This window comes from Clinocottus analis, unplaced genomic scaffold (assembly GCF_023055335.1).
Source record: "Clinocottus analis isolate CAN_PGR_092001 unplaced genomic scaffold, fCliAna1.0.p SCAF_2, whole genome shotgun sequence".
Classification (NCBI taxonomy): Eukaryota; Metazoa; Chordata; class Actinopteri; order Perciformes; family Cottidae; genus Clinocottus; species Clinocottus analis.
The window spans coordinates 16,257,753-16,278,771 of NW_027175931.1; the positions used below are offsets into that span (position 1 = coordinate 16,257,753).

General features: G+C 41.9%; 2 protein-coding genes across 2 annotated transcripts in view; one reads left to right on the top strand and one right to left on the bottom strand.

Moving 5' to 3' along the window:
- Positions 1–1,874: 1,874 nt before the first annotated feature.
- On the top strand, positions 1,875–19,698 carry tbx4 (T-box transcription factor 4). The gene is made up of 9 exons (XM_068585709.1): positions 1,875–2,034; positions 6,304–6,448; positions 6,814–6,908; positions 13,835–13,954; positions 15,353–15,500; positions 17,951–18,103; positions 18,415–18,503; positions 18,721–18,956; positions 19,049–19,698. Exons 1-9 carry the CDS (start codon positions 2,030–2,032, stop codon positions 19,696–19,698), a joined length of 1,641 nt encoding a protein of 546 aa, XP_068441810.1. The 5' UTR covers positions 1,875–2,029.
- The window catches only part of brip1 (BRCA1 interacting helicase 1), an 84,559-nt gene continuing 79,505 nt past the window's right edge, over positions 15,966–21,019 (bottom strand). Inside the window, exons 25-26 of the transcript XR_011077971.1 lie at positions 16,265–16,337; positions 15,966–16,066 (exon numbers count right to left, since the gene is read on the bottom strand). The gene's annotated coding sequence lies outside the window, so the exon portion shown is untranslated. The remainder of the gene's footprint in view (positions 16,067–16,264; positions 16,338–21,019) is intronic.

Here is a 21,019-nt window from a genome sequence, read left to right on the forward strand (position 1 = left end):
CGTCAATTTTAGGAGACATGGTTGCACTTTTTTAAATGTTTTTTTTTAACCTACAGGTAAAATCAACACGCAAATTATATGTAACACTGTAAAATATAAAAATAAGAGAAAACTAATTAGTCGAATGTTTTATCAATTTTAGATGGCAGTTAATTTAAGCAGGGGATGTGATGTTTGCGCGTGAATGTGTGTGTGTGTGTGTGTGTGTGTGTGTGTGTGTGTGTGTGTGCGCGCGCTTATTGAACACTGTTCAGTAGTTGGAGAAAGTCGGTCTGTCAGCAGCTATGCGGCCGCAGCGGAGCGCAGCCGCGAACACGCGCACGGTGGCCGCCCGTGCGCTCACGTCACCAACAGATCTCCATGTCACGCGGACACCTGATTTATGACGCGCTGCAGACTGAACGCTTCATTTCGCCCCCTGCGAAACACGCGCATATTTCACCTGCAAATAGTGCGTGCGGCCTACGCGTCAGTCGTCCTCCGAGAGAGTGGCCGCATGTCCGCTCGCGCGCGCACACACACACACACACACACACACACACACACACACACACACCTTTCTTTATATTCCTTTTAAAGTGCTTTCATGTTGGAGGGTGAGGGGTAATTTAAACGCTGGTATGAACCTTTCTCTGCTGTCATTTCTTCAGGCCTAAAGCAAACCGTTCTACAAGTTGCCATGATCATATCTGCAGTTTGAGGAAAGAAAACAATTCCGAGTATTATAAGCATAATAATTCAAAGACGAACAACCGATCAAACTAAAAAAAAGTGAAATCTTAAGATGTGAATATAATATGTTTGAAGAGCTCCCTACAGCAGTGGGCTTGTTTGAAAGACCAAATAAAAACACAAGGAAAAGAGAACCCTAAAGAACTTTAGAGAACTCTAAATAATTCTAGAAAATTCTAGAGAACTCTATAGAACTCTAACTGAAAAGTTCAAAACAAAACAGGCCCAATCTCTGAGTCTGAACGTGTCTCTAAAGCTCATGTTACGTGTGTATTGCTCTGAGCATGCTGCGGGCCTACGTCATCACATCGGGCCCATTTAAAGGACTCTTGTTCAATGGGATTGCTCCTAAAAGACTACAACTCTCCATGTTATTGCGTAACACGTGTATAAAATGGCGTAACTGGGTAACGTCCTGTGGGTTGTGGGTGTCGGTTGTGGGTGTCAGTGTGTGTTGTTTGTGTTTATGCTGCCAATGTAGACAATATTTTACGAGGCCATTTATTGGCTCGATGGAGGTGTTTTCGTGCGTTGTGGCCGTGCACGTGCTTTGAAGCATCAGCTCAGGTTGGAGGTGGAGGCCTCCATCCTCATGCTGGCCTGGAGGAGCGACGTGGAGGTGCTTCACCTCCTCGGGGCTTCATGTGCTCCATGATGACCTCGTCAACCTGGTCCCCACAGTATGATGAAGTAGAGCGCGATGAGACGAAAGGTGCTGACTGCTGAGTGAGACGTGTGGATGTTGTTGTCCAGTGACTGGAGGGGCCGAGGCTCAGAGGAGGCTCAGCCCGCCTGTAGGGCGCTGCTCCCCGGTTGCAGCCCGGGGAGAGAACCGGGGGACGCATCACTCTCTCTCTCTCTCCGCTGCTTAAGTTCCACACATACAATTCGTTGAGCAGCTGCGTGTGTGTGCAACGTGTTGCAACGTGTGTGTGTGTGTGTGTGTGTGTGTGTGTGTGTGTGTGTGTGTGTGTGTGTGTGTGTGTGCGTGTGCGTGCGTGCGCGTGATTCCAAGAAAACACCACAGCGTGTCCCCCCCCGCCCCTCTTACAGCCCAGAGCGCACTGCACAGGCGCAGAACGCAGCGCGGTGCCGGACAGGCTGAAAGGCACTAAGGCAGCCGAACCGAGCGGCGACACTTCCCAGCGGACAGCCGCGGCAGCAGAACCGACTCCCGCGTGACATCAGCCGGTTTCAGACCCACGTGCGATCAGCTGTGTGAAAAGCAGCACCCCGCTGCTCGCAGGCGGAGGACGCGCTGCGGCGCGGGGATGGATTTAAGCAGATAGCGGACTGCATGAGGTACAGTACAGGCTCGGGTCCGGGACCATGCTCTGACGACCAGTATCTGATGATTATCTGATTCTGATTATTTATTTTATATGATAATATAAAAATGATTATATATATATATATATATATATATATATATATATATATATATATATATATATATATATATATATATATATATATATATATATATATATATATATATATATATATAAAAGGCTCATATTTTAATCTGACAGTCATGGGCAGATAACGAAGAGCCGCAGAGTGAAGTGGGTCAGCAAATTAGAATAATATGAAGCTCTTTCTTTTTGTTATGTGCATTTCTTATTGCGTTTTGTTATTTTTTGGTTACACTTTCGGCCTGCATTGTTATTGTTATGTAACACCATAATTACATTTAAAATATTGTTTTTTATTTACAACCGTTTTTCTTTTTACATTAATCACTTTAGTTTCACCACATCATTTGCATTATTATTATTATTATTATTATTAATAATAATAATTAAATTGATAGTATTTTGTATACCCAAGAATCACAAGACTTAATAGCTGGAGTAGTAGTATGAGTCGTAGTAGGTGTTAATGTTCTACATAAATATTGGTGTTAGCAGATGGCAATTTGAATGTAATTCAATATTACAAAAATAAAAAGGACAAAAATGCATTTCCCTTTTCTGTGTGAGGGTGTTGATGAAAGGGTTCTAGTTGTAGCCTCTAGACCTCCAGAAGACTTTGGGCCTTTTTATTGTTTCTGTGGAGCAAAATGGAAAGTCACGCGTAGGAATTTCTGAGAATCACCACTCATTTAATCTTTGAATACAAATCTTTTGTCAGACCTTGATTTGAATGATTTTCCAAAAATTAATTTCCAGCAGCCTGAGACGTAATTAAACACGTCCAATGAGCAGTCGACAGGATGTGTTGGCACACGTGGTTGTTGTGTTTTATGAGCTTTATTAATGTAATCATCATTTAATATGTTGTGTTGTCTAGACTGAGGCATGTTCCCTGTTCATGGCCTTTATGCTTCGGAGCTGCTGACACAAAATGGCGGCAGATTGAAAAGTATTACAGCGTTTAACACGTCACACACATTTATGTTTCAGCTTTACAGGATTTATTTTGATGTTGTTGTTGCATAAAGGCCTGCAGCCTCCTTAGGAGCTGAATAATGTGCTCAGTGTGTGTGTGTGTGTGTGTGTGTGTGTGTGTGTGCGTGTGTGTGTGTAAGTGTGACCCAACATGTAAAGTAACAGTGGGCTTTACATAAATCGTGCTCTAAAAAATATGTAACAGCGTTTCAGAACAGGACTTCACTTTTCATGTATTTTCTTTTCTTCTACGCCGTCAACAGGTAATAAAATAACAATGAAATAACCATAAAATAACAATAAAATGGCATATTGTGTGCAGGGTTATGTTTTAGAGTCCAGGGGACAGAGTCAGGGTTCTGGCTTGGTGGCTCAGTTAAATGGCACCAGTGAAAGTTGCAGTTTCACACTGTAAAAAAAGCCTCTGTGGTCACTTCAGCCAGCTCTTATCTTTATGAGCGTCCACAAATGTCTCTGTGTGTTTACAGAGGCCGCCTCTCCACTTTCATGGCTAAGAGAGTGTCAGCTCAGTGTTTACAGGCACACATGCAGCCCTGGGTCCACATGCACACCTGGGCCCACATGCAGGCCTGGGTCCACATGCACACCTGGGCCCACATGCAGGCCTGGGTCCACATGCAGTCCACATGCAGCCATGGGTCCACATGCAGCCCTGGGTCCACATGCAGTCCACATGCAGTCCGCATGCAGCCATGGGTCCACATGCAGCCATGGGTCCACATGCAGCCCTGGGTCCACATTCAGTCCACATGCAGCCATGGGCCCGCATGCAGCCATGGGTCCACGTGGGCCGTGGACAGCATTGGACGCTCAGGGCGCAACAGGTTCCACGCAGGATGCAGACTCTGGGTGTCCTTGTCATAGCTTTAGAGAAATTGGTAGTCAGCATATTTTAGAACAACTGAGCTCACAATGAGACAGCGATAAGAACGTAGATCCACGTGAAAGACAGGAGTTGAAACATGAATACAAACTGGAGTCTGAATATGAAATATGGCCGTGTGAAGTGATAAAATGCTTCTTATATCATACCAGAAAAGATCCTCTTTGTAAATGTGTGTGAAGGCATCGCATATAGTTCCCGCCTCAGAAACAGAGTTTTGCAGTCTAAAGCCGGGAGACCGGATAGTCTGAGGCCGACGTGGAGCCAGATGAGACAGATGTGGTTATGAAGGAGTGTGTGAAAGACAGTCTGCAGCGGTTCTGAGGGCGAGGGAGACGGGAGGACTTTCAACATAATGACAAGGACAAATACAGCCTCCATTTTGGACTTGCACTTGGGTAGTTTCACCAGTTTCTCACTGGATTTGGTCCTGTCCTGTTTCAAAAGTCTAAACCATGGAGTTTGGAAGAGAATCTCTGGCCTGCGTGTTTTTAACGTTCAATTAAAATTACCCTTTAGAGGCTCCACATGACTTCTCACACCTAATTGTATTTGTAGTTACCACTGCTGTGTTTGCAGGAAGTGTGATTCACTGCTGAGGCTTTTCTCCACATTTTTTCCGAGCGATCTTAGACGTTAACCTGCTGACTCGCCGCCATGCGGCTCAGCAGTCTGACGTCTGCAGAGAGGCAGCATTAGGAGCTGGACTCCAGACATGAGGCCGTCCCGCTCAGGGTGACGAGGGCGGGAGTTTGTGAAGAGTTGCAGATGAGTTAAACACCTTGGACTAAATGTTTTATTATTTTAATCTGCAGACCCTTGAATTAAATAGTGACTTTGTATTGCTTTTATTTATACTGATTTTATCTAAAATATTTAAAATCAGTGATTTTGTATTGTTCGCATCTTAATATGTGGGAATTTATTCTGTTCATATCCACTCTCCCTATTGCAACATAAAGTGTAGTCAGGTGAGTGGGAGGCAGATCAAAGATTACACCATATTGACAATAACCATGATATTTTAGATTGAGATCATGTTTATAATACACATATAAATAATCCAGTGCCTTTTAAATCATGTCATATCCCATATGTATATCTCTTATCTCCACACTCATATTTTGAGTGTAATTAATTTTAAAAAAAAATAGATAAAACGCGTAAAGTTAAAGATTGATTTGACTGAAAGCATTAATATTATCCTGAATATTAAACATTTTCAAAATAGTATGATTTGACTTCTATTTTCCACAAGTAGTGAAAAGTAGATTTTGTGACCGCCCTATTTCAAAATGTGGTCTTCTATTCGACGTCCCATAATATAAGCCCCTCTAAATGCCACTCGGCTCAAGTGAACCCGATCAGCCGCTTTCTCCCTGCCAGACTTTCTTACCAACAGCAGCAACTGTCTGGACGTCCAAACCAAACAAATGACCTCGTTGCTGCTGAAGAAACGAACATTCTTGTATTACAAACATATGTGAAGCAGCGGAGATGAGAGAAAAACAACTTTGCAGGATTTTATGTCCACGTTGGAGCCTCAAAGAGTATTTTTGTATTATTCAGCTCAGTTTATGAATGCAATTCAAGTAAAACTAAAACATCTGAGTTATAGTGAGATATGTATTTACATCAGAACAACTCAGCAGTAGACATTCCCAGAGCAGCTATATCAAATATTAGATATTTGAACTTTAAAAACCTGTTGAAAATGTGCGAAATTATGTCTAACATCTGGTGGAGTGCAACATCAACATGTTCCCTCTGTATTACTCACAGTCCATTAATAAAACAATAAAAAATAAATGTCTGAATTATGAGCTGGTTTTTAGATTTACTATCACCGAGCAGGAAATGTGTTAATGAAAAAACATTAAAGATGTCAGTAAAAATGGAAAAAAATACGAAGAAAACATCAAAACATGATTTGTCACAGGCAAGTCAACATCATAATTCCTTTCAACCCTACTGATGCCATGCTTTTCAGCAAATTATATATTTTTTTGTTATATTCCCAATAAAAACAAATGCCCTGGCGAAAATGAATGCAGTAGTTGGTAAGAGTCTAATGCTTACACTCCTGGCCCGGGGCCAACAGCCCCTCACTCTTGGGGAGAGGGCAGGGCAGCAGCCATGTGACTGTTGAGCTGATCCTGGCAGTGACTAATGGAGCAGCGCTACAGTGTCTGTGATAGTCGGCCTTCATCGTCCACATTATGTCTCCCTCTGCTCTCACAGAGAACTCTGACAGCTGAGTATGTTTCTGATCCGCAGGATGCTGCAAGAGAAGCTTTCAGCGGTGACGGATGAATGCATGAGCCGGGTCCAGTCCGGCGGGGACACAGATCTCCTTCCAGACCAGTCCCGACTGGGTCTTTCCACAGCTCCCAGCATTCCCAGCTCCAGTGAACCCGACCAGGTACACCTTGAGTCCACATGGCTGTAGCTTATGGGCGGAGCAAAGGTTCTCCAGATAGTTGGGACTTAATTAATGCGGAAACATCTGTTTATAATAAATGGTGTATCATACCAACCTGAACAGCTCTTTGAAGAATCTTTTTAAGGTGTCAAAACAAAAGAAATACTAAGTTAATAATAAGTTGCAGGAAAAAAGATGGTGTGGATATTAAATGTGACATGTAGAGCACATGGATGCATGCGTTGCTCTGTAGTGTATTTATATGCACTTTATAATACTTTAAAGGACACTCCATGCATCATTTCTTGGGGTGTGGTGACGACATTAGGTTAGTGAGTGTGACGGTGGTCTCCGCTCTCTTGCAGAACATTGAGAACATTAAGGTGGCTCTTCACGAGAGGGAGCTGTGGAAGAAGTTCCATGAGGCCGGAACAGAGATGATCATCACTAAAGCAGGCAGGTCAGTAAGCAGCGCACACACGAGTCACATGCAGGGGACCAATGCTGGGAAAAGCATTAGTTATGAAAAAAAACATGTTTCTAATGCACCACCAAAAACTAATGCACTTAGATTACATCCAAATGTAGATGTGCTTTTCTATTGATTCCTTTATTGGAAATGACTTTACCAATCAGAAGTCTTTCAAATGTTTCGGAATTCTGCATTTATAAGTGCCAACAGCGAAATGATTTGTTGTGCAAATTAAAATATATATATATATATTTTTATATTTATGTTATTATTGTTGATGTTAATATATTAATGGTTTAAGTCATTTACTGTGTAGTTGAATTACTAGTTATATTAATTAGTGGAACGCATATCTGGATAAGATATTCATGGTATGTATTGAAATGCAAAGTGTGGCCCACTGCCATGCTCGATCACACACACACACACACACTCTGATGTCCCAGCCTTTGTGAGCGACTTTGTACAAGTTATAATATTATGTGTGTATCAAAAGCTAGTTCTTCAGAGTTTAGTTAAAAATTATATTTAGGTTGATTTATAACACACATTGAGTGTCATACCTTTCTGTGGTAACCTAAAGCAGTCTTAACTTTGTCCTACAGAAAGAGACAGAAGGTTCCTGCAGCAGTGACGACATAATTGAAAACACAATTGACTGCTCGGTTTGTTGGATTTAATGTGACCTGAGGATTAGCTAGTGAGGCCTTTGGACATTAACCAGAAAATGAGTACATTCTCCGCCTCTCATTCCTCATGGGATGCTTTTTTTCCAGTAAAAAATGTAAAAGGTCACCACACCTTTTTCTTAATGCTGCATAACCGTAAGAGATGGGCTTTCCCTTGTCCAGCTGATGAAGTGGGCTCTGAAGCCTTAAAGCCCTTTGAAGGGCTGTGCAGTAGGTTAGCTGCAGCTGTGCTGGGAAGCCTGTCTGGGGTTACCTCCATACTGCTGAAGGTCACACAAATATGAGCAAAAGCTCTGAATGATATCACTGCCAGGCTAAAATATTCAGTAGTTTATGAACATTTGAGCTAGTTTATTGTGGCAGAATGCAATTGGAAATGTGAATGTTGTCATCGTCCAAGCAAGGCATTCAATGTGACATTTGAGCAAATCATTATGTCAATCAGAGCATATATATATATATATGTGTGTGTATATATATATATATATATATATATATATATATATATATATATATATATATATATATATATATATATATATATACATATATATATGTATATATGTATATATATATATACATATGAATGTTTGTTTTTTTTCCGGTTAAGTGATTCATTTTCAGTGATTCACCCAAAAAAATTCAAATAGTAATCACAGCACAGACATGAACATGTAACAAAATAAATAATCTAAACCAGACTCCAATTACCTTAGAATATGTAATCATTAACAACATCTGAAAGTCATGTGTCTGATTGTTTGATTCTTTCCGATCTGGCGTCAGCGGTGACGGCTGTCTCTACTAATCACAGTCAGATGTTAAATCATGAAATGAGAGCCAAATTATTTAAGAGACTTCATTATTTATTGTTGTGGTATGTTGTGTACTGGAACTGAAATATCTAGGGTAAATAAACATCATAAATCAAACAAGAATCTACTTTTAGAAGCTGGGGCATAGCAGCACTTTGAGGTCAACGTTAGCGTGCGCGTATGGCAACATGCTAACATGCTAATCAGAATCAGATCCAGTTTTAATGGCCATGTAAGTTTACACATACATAAAATTTGATGCCGGATTCACGCTTCATACTGTTATACATAATAAACAAGATAAATATAAAAAAGACCAAAAACACATTACATACAACAAAGACAACAGTCAAAAAGTGCAGATCGTCTGATTAACTGTTCACCAGAGGGACGGCCAGTGGGAAGCCAGAAGGTTCTGGGTTCAGCATGTTCAAACAAAGCGATGTCATTGGTTGGGTTGGTCTTTGTGTTTTTATTTATTTTCCTCCTTCAATTGTTTTACTTGATTATTGAGGCTCGTTAAAGTTCACATCGCTTGTATTTTACCAGAAAACACATTGACAACCTGTTACAATCAGCATCTTAGTTCTATTACAATGAGAGCCGTGTGTGAAAGGAGTCGCGTGTTCTGTGGATATAGAGGAAGTCGAGTTTGATGTGAGCACACACACTTTGTCACACCACCCGGGATCCTCACTAGTGCAGCATCATGACACACGTACTCCGTCACACAAGTCCCAACTGCAGGGGGTCAGAAAACTCCAGGGGCCCCTAATGAAAGGGCCCAAACAGCTAGAGATTTGTTATGTTTTACAGGTATGAAAAAACATATTATGTAACTTTTCTAACTCACTATTCCCCAAAATAGACCCACAAAGTGAACTAATCACGGTGTAATTCCACTTCAGAGGAAAACATTGTACTAATACCACAACCTGGCCAGATACATAACAGATTGAGATTTGACAAAAAATATAACAATGAATTGTTATTCCTTAAACTTCCGATCATCATATTAGAATTGAAAGCTCCACCTTGAACAAACGTCAGGTAAATATATGTCCACTGATCAGGCTTCTCCTTCACTCGTAGAGGTTGTAACGTTATCCGTGTAGCGTTAGCAGGCTGACGCCAGCATTCATCAACATGGTCGTGTGTCCTGCGGATGATGTATTTATTCCATATATATTACACACACACACACACACACACACACACACACACACACACATATATATATGCAGAACTGGGAACGGTGAATGAAACCTTTATGTAGCTCATAACCGAGATGATTCTACTTTAATCTGTCATAAAGAAGCGAAAGAAGAGATGAAGCTGTACTTCCTTTCAGGGATGGTCTCGAGATTTGTTCACTTTTATACATCAGTTGTATATTTTTGTGAAATTTTCAGTGCATAGAAGACAAAGTGCCATTCATGTTGAGTACATTTCTATATATATATATTTTTTTAAATGAACAAATAAAAATATCAGAATAGGCAACAGACATAGAAATCACTGTAATAAAACCCCCAAATAAATATATGTTCTTATGATGAAGCTAACATTGGTAGTCCGCGCTTACCGGGTTGTCATATTAACGCATGAGTTTTGGACAGGGGTCAGATGTACAAAGTGTCATAGCGAGAAATGGAAATATTTGTCACTGCAGCTCAAAGACATTTATCTCAAATTTTGTTTTTGATCCAAAACCAAATACTAAAGTGTATGATTACAGATACCAACATTATTATATTACAATATTGTAATACATATATATAAATGATTAAATTTCAGGTTGTGTAAATACATGTAAGGTTATGAAACAATGTTTTACACTGGGCTCGAAAAATGTATTAACAAAAAAAAACAACCTGGAATCTATTTTAACATATTTCATATTTATAGAACGTAGTGCCATGAAGAAAAACTAATCTTAATAGAGCGGTGTCCTGGTTTAAAAAGGGCTCGTAAGGTGTGAGGGGTCCCGTCAGAGGACCAATGCAGAGCATCGAATCCCACATCTCCCCGACACTCTTAGATTAAACTGTCTCGGTCCGCTCCCTGCATAGGAGACCAATGGACTTGTTATTGTGAGTGTCATTGTGCGGCGTAATCCTCCTCTTCAAAGCCCCAGTGCAGATCTTCCCTCTCTGTACACAGCCCGTCAAGAGAGCAGCGGCGGGTTGATAAGAGGAACCCGGCGCCCACAATAGGCCGGGTCTACTCGGTTGTGGCGCTTCATCATCCCCCCTCCCCAGCTCCCCAACACTCCTCTTGATCTTGCCGTGGTACTGGAGATTCCCAGAGAGGGAATGGATCACTGGAGGGCCTAAACATGTGGGATTGTTAAGAGAAACAGCTGGCTGGGCACAGAAACACACACAAACGCCCTGACACTGATATCATACACACACTCTCCGACTTCCATTTCTCATGCTCCTCTTAAACTCACTCACTTAGTCACACCACCGTGTGTATATGCATGCCTTCATGTTGTCGGCCTTTGAAAAGCAGTTGACTAGAGTTGTAATACCTTGATTTACATTTTTTTAATTATATATATATATATATATATATATATATATATATATATATAGATGTAGCAGATACCAACATATAGCGTTTTCATCCCATGTAAAAGATTACAGACAGACAGATGGACAGACAGACAGGCAGGCAGGCAGACAGGAGTACGGGCAAAGTCCCTTGGCCCGAGAACAGCACATATCCTAGAGTACAATAAGGCTGGGCAATACAGGTCACCTTTAAATGTACCTTATCTTCCAATATCAACATACTATGTTGTATTATTCAGCAAAAAAATGATTGTTGATCCTGTTAATCCAAATTGCGACATGTGGCCCAACATAAGCGGAAATATTAGATAAAGCTGCCACAGTGAAATTATTATAATCTCTTTCAATATGCCATCATAATTCTGAACTACAATGCCAGTGCAGGTACAACGCCCACAATAACACCTGTTGCATCTTGTTCTCCTACACTACTTTATACTGCTTTCATTTTTTAAATTTAAAATTGTATTCATTTATTTTAAAAAATATGGGCAAATTGGAGGAAGCTAAGCTAAGTGGATGGATGAAAAACTACCTGAGAGAAGTGTGAGGTTGCATTTTGGATTCAACACCATAGTTTAAAAACAATGTTGATTATCGCTGTAGGTTGATGTAAAAAAATAAGAAAAAATAAAGAAACTTCATTATTCATTCGCTGTGCCTCCACTGAGACGAGAGATAAAATATAACAGTTTGTACATTGGTTTAGGAGTTGCTTATTGGGCTGCATTCAAATTAATTGGAGGCAATTACTTGTTATGGATGTATTTTGGCAAAGAGTGACAGTTCTTAAATGTCTTGAAGTTACAAAAACCATAAAACACTGTTCTTGTTCAACCTCTGCTGCAACGATAATGTCTTTAGTGTGTTCTTATAGATCATAGTCAAAGTTCAAGTGTGGATGTTTTGGACGGGTATAAATGCTTTTCCTTCGATGGAGTCAGCTGACACATCAAAGTTAGTTCAAAGCACATTTGATTCTGGATCCAAGTGTAGGTCATAACATTTCAACAAGACAACATCCACTTGTAAACGCTTGTGGTGCGTCAGGTTGGTCTGTTGGGCTGAAGCTGACCGCTGAAGTGAGCAGCAGAGCCCTTCTCTATAGTTATGGCCAAATCACATAAATGAGTTGACAGGCCTCGGTCTGCTGTGGTATGAGTGGAGCCAGAGAGGAGAAAAGGTCGGCTTTGAATGTTCCTTTGAGATTAACCTGTCTTTCAGTGAGGATGATACCGGGACTGATCTCTCCTACTGATTAGATTTGAAGCCTGGGAGAGAGATTTAAATTACCTGCCCTCAACCCCCCTCCCCTCTCTCTCTTAGTGAGGGAGTATTTACAGTAACACGATCAGATGGTGTGAGGCACTATGGTCCTTTTGGAGAAGAGCATTTAGATCAATGGGAACAGCAAGTATGTATATAGGGGTTTTTGATGCTCCACCATTTTCCCAGAAGGCATGTAAAGTCTTTCATGAGGGTGTCTGATGTTTAAACTTGTTGCCAAGGGCATCTCTGACGGATAAACTGCAGGCCTTTCTGACCGTAGCCTCTTGTGCAATGACGAGTCGGCTATCTAAACTATTGTCCGATCTCGGGTGCCATTAAAAACCACTTAGGACTTTATAAGGGGCGCTGAGCCCTTTGCGAAATTTCCTTTGGCGTAGATGGGATGAAAACATTTTGGTTCTCAGAAGAGGTCAGGAAAGGTAGCTCCCTTCATGTGTTTTATAGCTTTGAGTGCTATATTAACATATTCTGTCTTGTAGTCTGGAGGCATTTAAAAGATGAAAGATATAGAGCGTGTTCCCATATTTTTTATGGCCTCTCAGTTTCACAAGTATGAGAGGATTTTAGTCTCCACCAAGTAAATGCCTGCAAGGACACAAATCATGGCCAGGTCAGAAAATATAAGATTTTGACAATGAGGACAACATCAGGAAATTGATCCTTGAAGGTTGTTTCCCCTCATGATTTAGGTGGGCTTATTTCTGAAGAAGTAGGTTTCATCCAATTAATCTTCTGGTCAAGATGATTTGAGGTTTTAAACGCAGCTTCCCATCCTACTCTTCCCAATCTCATCCCTCTCCCTGAACATTATTCAGTTAGCATGCAAATCCGATCTTCATCTACACATCAGTGAGAATGCTACACGTGTCCTCCACCGGCCGACCCGATGCGTTCAACCATTGTTGCATAGTGCATCGTACGGTCCTTTGGGGAAAGCAGATTTTTATTAGTCCCATAAATTGGTTGCATATCAATATGATTAATATTATTTTTAAATGGAAACTATTCATTATTTAAAATGAAACTTTTAAATATTTAAAAGTTTCATTTAAAAGGAAACTTTTCATTATTTAAAATGAAAAGTATTTGTCCACACTTAGATCAAATCCTTATAAAAGGCTCCAACCACACTTATTTAGAAATAAGAACTTAGGCAACTTTACGAACGTTACGGGCTCAGCCTTAGAGACAGGGAAAGGAGCTCAGACATCAGCAGGGAGCTTGGAGTTGAGCCGCTACTCCTTCGTATTGAAAGGAGTCAGCTGAGGTGGTTCGGGCATCTAAATCGGATGCCTCCTGGACGCCTCCCATTAGCGGTGCAGGCATGTCAAACTGGGAAGAAGCCCGGGGAAGACCCAGGACACGCTGGAGGGATTATATCTCCCGGCTGGCCTGAGAACGCCTCTGGGTCCCCCAGAAAAAGCTGGAAAATGCTGCGGCGGAAAATGGATGGAACTTAGGCAATGAAAAAGTCTAAATCAAGTTTTCCTTGATATGAAAGCCAAATAAAAGCATTTCTGACACTTGGCATTTTTCAACAGGAGGATGTTCCCCAGCTATAAGGTTAAAGTAACTGGGATGAACCCCAAAACCAAATACATCCTACTGATTGATGTTGTCCCAGCTGATGACCATCGCTACAAGTTCTGTGATAACAAGTGGTAAGTTTCCAAATGCAAAGCCATTACTGACTAAAGGTTGTACATAGCGACCAGCCTTCCTCAGCAGCATCTGATGGTATAAATGCTTAAACCTTGAAGTCTTGAGCTGCCATGTTGCACCTTGACCACCAGACAAAAAAGAGGTCAAAAACAATGCATTATAATCAATTCTGACATTTTTGTACAACATCTGAGCGTGGCAATATTGGTTATGGTATTGAAGGATTATGCTGATGATAAATTAAAAAAACTATAGTCAAGGTTTTGTTAGTATTGTGAGGCAACTGCTACTCTTTGTTAACTGGTTTGACAAGTTGTTGGTAAGTTAATTATTGCATGTTTGTTGGAGAATGTGCAACACTAAATAATATCATGTATTATATCAGCCCAGACATGCCATGCGTTAATACCTATGGTTTTGCAAAAGAAGGACCCAACTACTAATATACCCCATACCAGGCCATGAACACAGTCCCTCACTGGAAAGGCCCAACCATGACACCAATGTTCTGCTCCCTTCTTCACTCGACAAGATAGAGGGATGGAGTCATGTGTGCTTCTTCGGTCACTTAGTGACCATCATTCCTCATCCACCAAAACTGTAGAACATTTACTAAAATCCTTAGCAAACCACACATAATCACAAAAGAAAAACAATACTTTTCAAAGATGCAACTCAAAGACGCAACTGCTACACAAAATCATAGTAAATCTTGACTTCCAATGTATTTTTTATTTCAAATTGTAATTTGAATGATTGTACAAGAGCAGATAATCTAACCCTGGCATAGTTTGATAGATAAATAAGTACACATCATCACTGGCTCCAGCTCCTTACTGCAGGCTACAGCCTGTACTAGACAAAGAGACAAAGCAGCTGGACCAAACTCAGGATTTCTCAAATTGACCTTGAATATGGAGGCATTGACATTGCAGCCCCTCCACTCATCAGTATGACATTAGAACTGGCACTCCCTGTTTTGCATGGAAAAACTAAAATGAATTTAAAAAACTTAATTTTACAGCCATTTGTTTCTGATCTTGTGGCGTGGCCTGCAGATGGTGGGTTCTGGTGTTCCTCAGCGACACCTTGGACAAGCATAATTAGTAATGATGTATTAGCAGAGGCCACCTCCATCACGTCGAAAGGATTAAACACTGTGAGAGTTGAGAGCAGTCGTGTTGTACGGCTCTTTATGGCTACGTTATGGTAAAAGAGACGTGATTCATGTGGTGATAGGGACACATATTCTTAGTGAGTTATGTTAGATTAACCAAGATGTGTTCCTTAAATGTTGAAAAGTATTAGCTTTTGTAAACAGCTAGAGGCAACATTACACAGATTTTTTTCTTTTCTTATCAGAGTTAGCTTTTGCACGTTTCTCCATCTGTTTTTAGGATGGTGGCTGGCAAAGCCGAGCCAGCAATGCCAGGCAGACTCTACGTGCACCCGGACTCCCCGGCCACAGGGGCTCACTGGATGAGGCAACTGGTGTCGTTTCAGAAGCTCAAGCTAACAAACAATCACCTGGACCCTTTTGGGCATGTGAGTACCTAAAGAGTATATTAGTTCTTAGAGACCTATTTAAAAAAAGGGTTTATGTTATTACAAAATCGACTGGATTATGACAATAGCTAATGATATGATTTCCCCCACCAACTGAATTGCTAAAATCTGAAAACAGGGCAACATTTCTTCACATGATAATACAACGGTGGTTGTGGGTCAGAGATAGAGCGGCTCATATTCCAATCATAGGGTCAACTGTTTAAATCTGTGTATATGTAGTGTTAAGTGCTTTGAGTGATCGGAAGACTAGAATACAAGTACAAGTCCATTTATTATTAATTGTATTCCAACAGTTCTGACATTTATCTGTGAACCACAAAAAAATGTACTTATCCATAATGTAGGGATATGTCACTGGATAAGTCAAGTGATACTTACATAAAAAAATAATGGATTCACCAAAGTAAGGAGGATTAATCCTCTGGGTAAGATGATATCAGTACCAAATTGCAGAGCAATCCCTCCAATGCATCTTGAGATCTTTCAGTCTGGATCGAAGTGGTGGACCGAGCTCAAGGCCAACATTCCTCGTGCTAGTGAGGCTAAAAACAAGAAATGTACCAGAGAAAATCAAGTCCTACTCAAGATGAAGGTTTTTTCAAGAGACCAAATGAGTGAAGTGTTGATGCTCTGCCTGTAAAATACAGCTTAAAAACAGGCCTACCAATGAAACATAATGCAGTAAACAGGGTGAAACAGTTGAAATTGAGCTAGAGGTAATTTATTAATTTCAGCTTTACCTGTCTGGAATACATCTCCAACACTCCAATATTTCATGACTGGAGGAAACTCTGCTCAGCCAAAAAATCCCACCTAATGTGAAAAGAAACATACAGCTGGTAAGAACATTTCAAATGATACATGTGCAAACTGCAATAAGGTATCTGTGTTTTTCATCGGCAGATTTCTGAAAGGAAGCATTAAAGAAAGTGAGGAGGCAGAGGCTGCGTAGTGAGGTGAAAAGTATGACTGTGGCAGCGCTCCCCAGGGGGATTCTGGGATAGCTTGTCTGAAGCCATCCCATCAATGGGCGGGCTCATTAGGTTCATAACCTCTCAGATCCGTGGCGGGGCCTGCTGTCAGATCGAGTTGAGTGCCTGGTCAGTGATAAGGGCGAGTAATGAGGACAGAGCGAGTTTGAAGCCAGGCAGAGCCTGAATGACGCCAGGATCGAGCAGAGCTAGGGAAGGAACGCCCATTCACTACTAATTATGCACATTGCTGGATGTGGGAAAAACAGACAAATTCAACTGTTTAACTTCTTGGGTTATTTAGTCAATAGTCAGCACTAATGCAGAGCATTATTATGACATGTATGCAGTAAAGCTGAAAATGAGGGTGTGTAGGTTGGATGTCTAGACTTAAAATTGGATCCCAGCACATAAAGTATGTTGATAGTCACCTTTATATTTTCAATAACCACAATCTTTCCCTAACCTCCCTTAGGGTTTTTCAGAATCATCCAATAATGACAGGTTGGGTCCATTACATGCTATGGTCATAAAATAATACTTATTGTTCTTCAAGAAGTCATCACAAGCACATATCCGTATCAGGGATATTAAGGAAGATGAAAGCAAATATCTTCTTTAGCTCTTCACTGATCTGAGGGCTTCCCTGATCACTACCTCCAGACCGTCACTCAGGAGTCTCCAGTATCAGCCTCAAACAACAGCCAGACAGCAGAGCAGGCAAAGGTCACCAGAGGCTCTCTAGTGAAGCAGTGAATAGCTTATCTTTGTCCCTCCGGCTGGCCTCAGCAACAGGAGCATGTGAGCGTGGGGCCGTTCACTGTTCAACCTAAGCCTAGCTCCCTGTGCCCTGGTCTACCTTTGCCTCTCTTTGAGAGACCCCTGAAAGACAGGGCTCCTTGGGAGAGTGTCTAGCAAATGAGGAGGGGAGCCGAAGTGCAGGGTTTGATGCTCATCAGCCCTGACAGAGCTGGACTAGTGATGACCCTGCCTTACTGTTGCTAACGCTTCACTGGGCACAGCAGTCGGCTGCGGTGAGCGGACTGATTCGAGGGAGCTGACCTGCAGCCACCCAATCACCCAAAACACCATGCATGCTCAGCACATGCTACCTGCTATCCTAACACACAACACATTTAGATTCCAGCTGAAGATGAAAAAAAAACATCGAACCAATCCAATCGAACAACTTTCCACACAAAAGACTTCAAGTTTCAATGGGTAATTCAGCAGGCATGGCATACACAACAATAATAATAAAGAAAGCCATAAACACGCTCATTTCAAATAGTGCATCAGTGACTGGACAACTTCAACTGTGGAATGTAGCTTTGATTTACACTTTAAGCCATTAACATTGCTATTTTGCAGTGAAAAACAACTGTGTACTATCCCATAGTGGCTGTTCATAGGCCATTCAGAATGAAATGTGTTCCCTTCTCTTTCCCTCCACAGATCATCCTGAACTCTATGCACAAGTACCAGCCCAGACTACACATCGTCAAAGCCGATGAAAACAACGCCTTTGGATCCAAGAACACTGCCTACTGTACTCATGCCTTTCATGAGACAGCCTTCATCTCTGTCACCTCTTATCAAAACCACAAGGTAAAGAAACTATGAAATACAGTGAATGCAATATTTCTCCTTACAAATACAAAAGTAACATTTGTATAGATGAAAAAGGGATTACACTGAATCATTTTTCTAAGGTGAATCATGTTTATCCAAGTATAAAAGTTTAAATGAAAGTACATGTTTCTTTGTGTAGATTTCTTAAATCCAACTTTTAAAGTGTGCATAGGGGTTCATAGTTGCTGTCCTGTTCCCACAGGAAAGAACCTTCTTGTCATTGCTTAAGCTATGACTTGGTTGATACCAAATAGAATGAAATCTTAAATTCAATATAATTTTCCTAGATCACTCAGCTAAAGATAGAAAACAATCCATTTGCCAAAGGATTCCGGGGTAGTGAAGAAGGAGATCTACGCGTTTCAAGACTACAGGGGTATGTTTACACAAAGAGGAACCAGGAAAATAAGACCGGTCCTGGAGGACCATTTAGCACACTGGAAGTCTCTCATAAACATCCGCTTTTCAGGAGACTCTTTTTGTGTTTGGATATTTTTTTAAAAAGCCACCTTGCCTCCTTGAAAGACTGTTGAGTAGAATTTCAGGCATGGTAGAGTGATTCCTTTTTTCTTCTGTTGCCGCTTGTTGTACAGGAAAGATTATCCAATGATTTCAAAGAACATGGTTCGCCAGAGGCTCATCTCCTCACATAGCCACCTAGCAGGGAAGCTCGGAGCTGGAGTTCTCACAGGGCACCCTCAAGTCCTGTCCTCTTATCAGTATGAGACTGGGGTTCCTTTGTCAAACTCTGACCCCCAAGATCCGATCTCGAACCACTTCCCTCAGAGCAGAGATCCCAGCCTTCTGTATCACTGCTTCAAACACAGAGGTATGTTCTTTGCCGCTGTTCTTTTAGCTACTGTACAATTAAGTACTCTCTGGTTCAAAATAAAATATGCTGTTGACTGTATCCATTTGCAGATAATGCCCGACACCTAGAGCTTGGATGTAAGCGGCCATACCTGGAGTCATCGTCTGTGGTCTCAGAGGAGCATTACTTTCGTTCAGCTACCTCGTATGAGTCACCGTTGATGTCTCATCCGTACTGCACTGAGGCGATCACCTCTAGAGAGGCTTGTATGTACGGTAGTATTGAGACAGAATCTGGATCAGGGGCAGGGGACACAGATGAACTGATCAACTCCTCTTCAATAAATTGCAACATGTGGGCTACAATGCAGCCCTACCCTCGCTATAGCGTGGAGGCTGTCCCATACCAGCCTTTCACTGCTCACTTCACCAACGCTGCCTCGGTCACGCCGGTTGTACCGCACCCCGCATCCTCCATGGCGCCTCGACCACAAGCTGACTTAGGTGTCTACAACTCAGCTACGGTTCAGCGAGGCCTGCCCATAATACCTCCTTCATCCTCCTCTTCATCTTGCTCTCCAGCTGTTTCTGGATCCAGAGAAAGGTCAGGCCAGCTGTACCACAAGAAACCAGGGTCCCCACTCCGGCCGCACAGAGATTACTCAGCTTATCCCACACAAGGCACTATATCTATCCGGGATCCATCCTATCAGTACCAAGTGGGGCTGAGTAGCGCTGGGACTCACTGGACTGACAGCTAACATGGACCACCAGAGGAACCAGTTTTGTCCAATGTACAAGTCTGAAACACCCCACTGTGGGCTGCTGGTGCCAAGCAATGATAATGAACCACAGCCATGCTCATTGCCAAAGCCATTTATAGCCATGAATTCTCCCAGAAGCACTATTGCATACACTGTTCACCTATTGCGGTGAACAGTGGCCAGCCGCTTTACTTCTGCATATTGTAGCAAATGTACAGATAAGGTGGGTTTCAACACTCCAATGCAAAGTGCAGGTTTGGGCAGCACTTCAAAGTCTATCAGAGGGAGACACAAAGTCTGAAAGTAACGCGCTAACACATATCCAAGAAGTGTTAGCTACCTAACTTGAAGTAGAAATTAGGATTATTTTTCAGACAATACCACATCCATCTATCCATCCATTATCTTAAGCGCTTATCCTCATTAGGGTCGCGGGGCGCTGGAGCCGATCCCAGCTGTCAAGGGGCGAAGGCAGGGTACACCCCGGACAAGTCGCCAGTCCATCACAGGACAGACATAGAGACAGACGACCATGCACGCTCACATTCACACCTACGGGCAATTTAGAGTCCAATTAACCTATGCAGCATGTCTTTGGACTGTGGGAGGAAGCCGGAGAGAACCCACGCTGCCACGGGGAGAACATGCAAACTCCACACAGAAGGACCTGCCAGACCAGTATCCGAATCCCGCCCCGCCTGGGATCCGAACCACAGACCCTCTTGCTGTGAGGCGTCAGTGCTAGCCACTACACCACCGTGCAGCCCGACAATACCACAGATGAGAGAAAATCAACGATTGGTGTGCTTGTCCTTGAGGAGAATGAGAGAGATGTGTTCATCTGAGCACTGATGGTTTGAGCATTTCTTGTAGAGCACCGCCTGGGTACAGCATGCTTTATGAATAAGGCTGCAGTTATTCTGTTTTTCTTATTGTCAACAAATCCAATGAGAAGTCTTGGGTGTGCTATGTTTCCGTGACAACAGAGCCTATGATTGCAGTCAGCCGTCACGAGCCACAGGCCTCTCCCTGCTATGCAGCGCTTTGTGGGGAATGACAAGATCAGAGCCTTAACAACAAATAAGCTTTATGTATTCTTCACCTGTGCATCGGTGTTGCTTATTGATATGGCAGATCAAAACATTGATGGTTTGGATATTTTCATAGCTTTTGTTGACAATAAGAAAAAGATACAAGGCCGGCCTTGTGAAGTAGGTGCAGCTCGGGTTGATGTCCAAAAGACATCACAGATTAAAAAAGTTACCAGCTTTAAGTCCTAATTATGCATGAGCCAAAATGAGATTTGCTACTCCTTGAT

What these genes read in the sequence shown, in the direction of transcription:
- tbx4 (XM_068585709.1), top strand. An exon ending in ATCATCACTAAAGCAGGCAG is followed by an intron (nt 6,909 to 13,834) that starts GTCAGTAAGCAG and finishes ATTTTTCAACAG; the next exon opens with GAGGATGTTCCCCAGCTATA. An exon ending in CCTCTTATCAAAACCACAAG is followed by an intron (nt 18,104 to 18,414) that starts GTAAAGAAACTA and finishes TAATTTTCCTAG; the next exon opens with ATCACTCAGCTAAAGATAGA.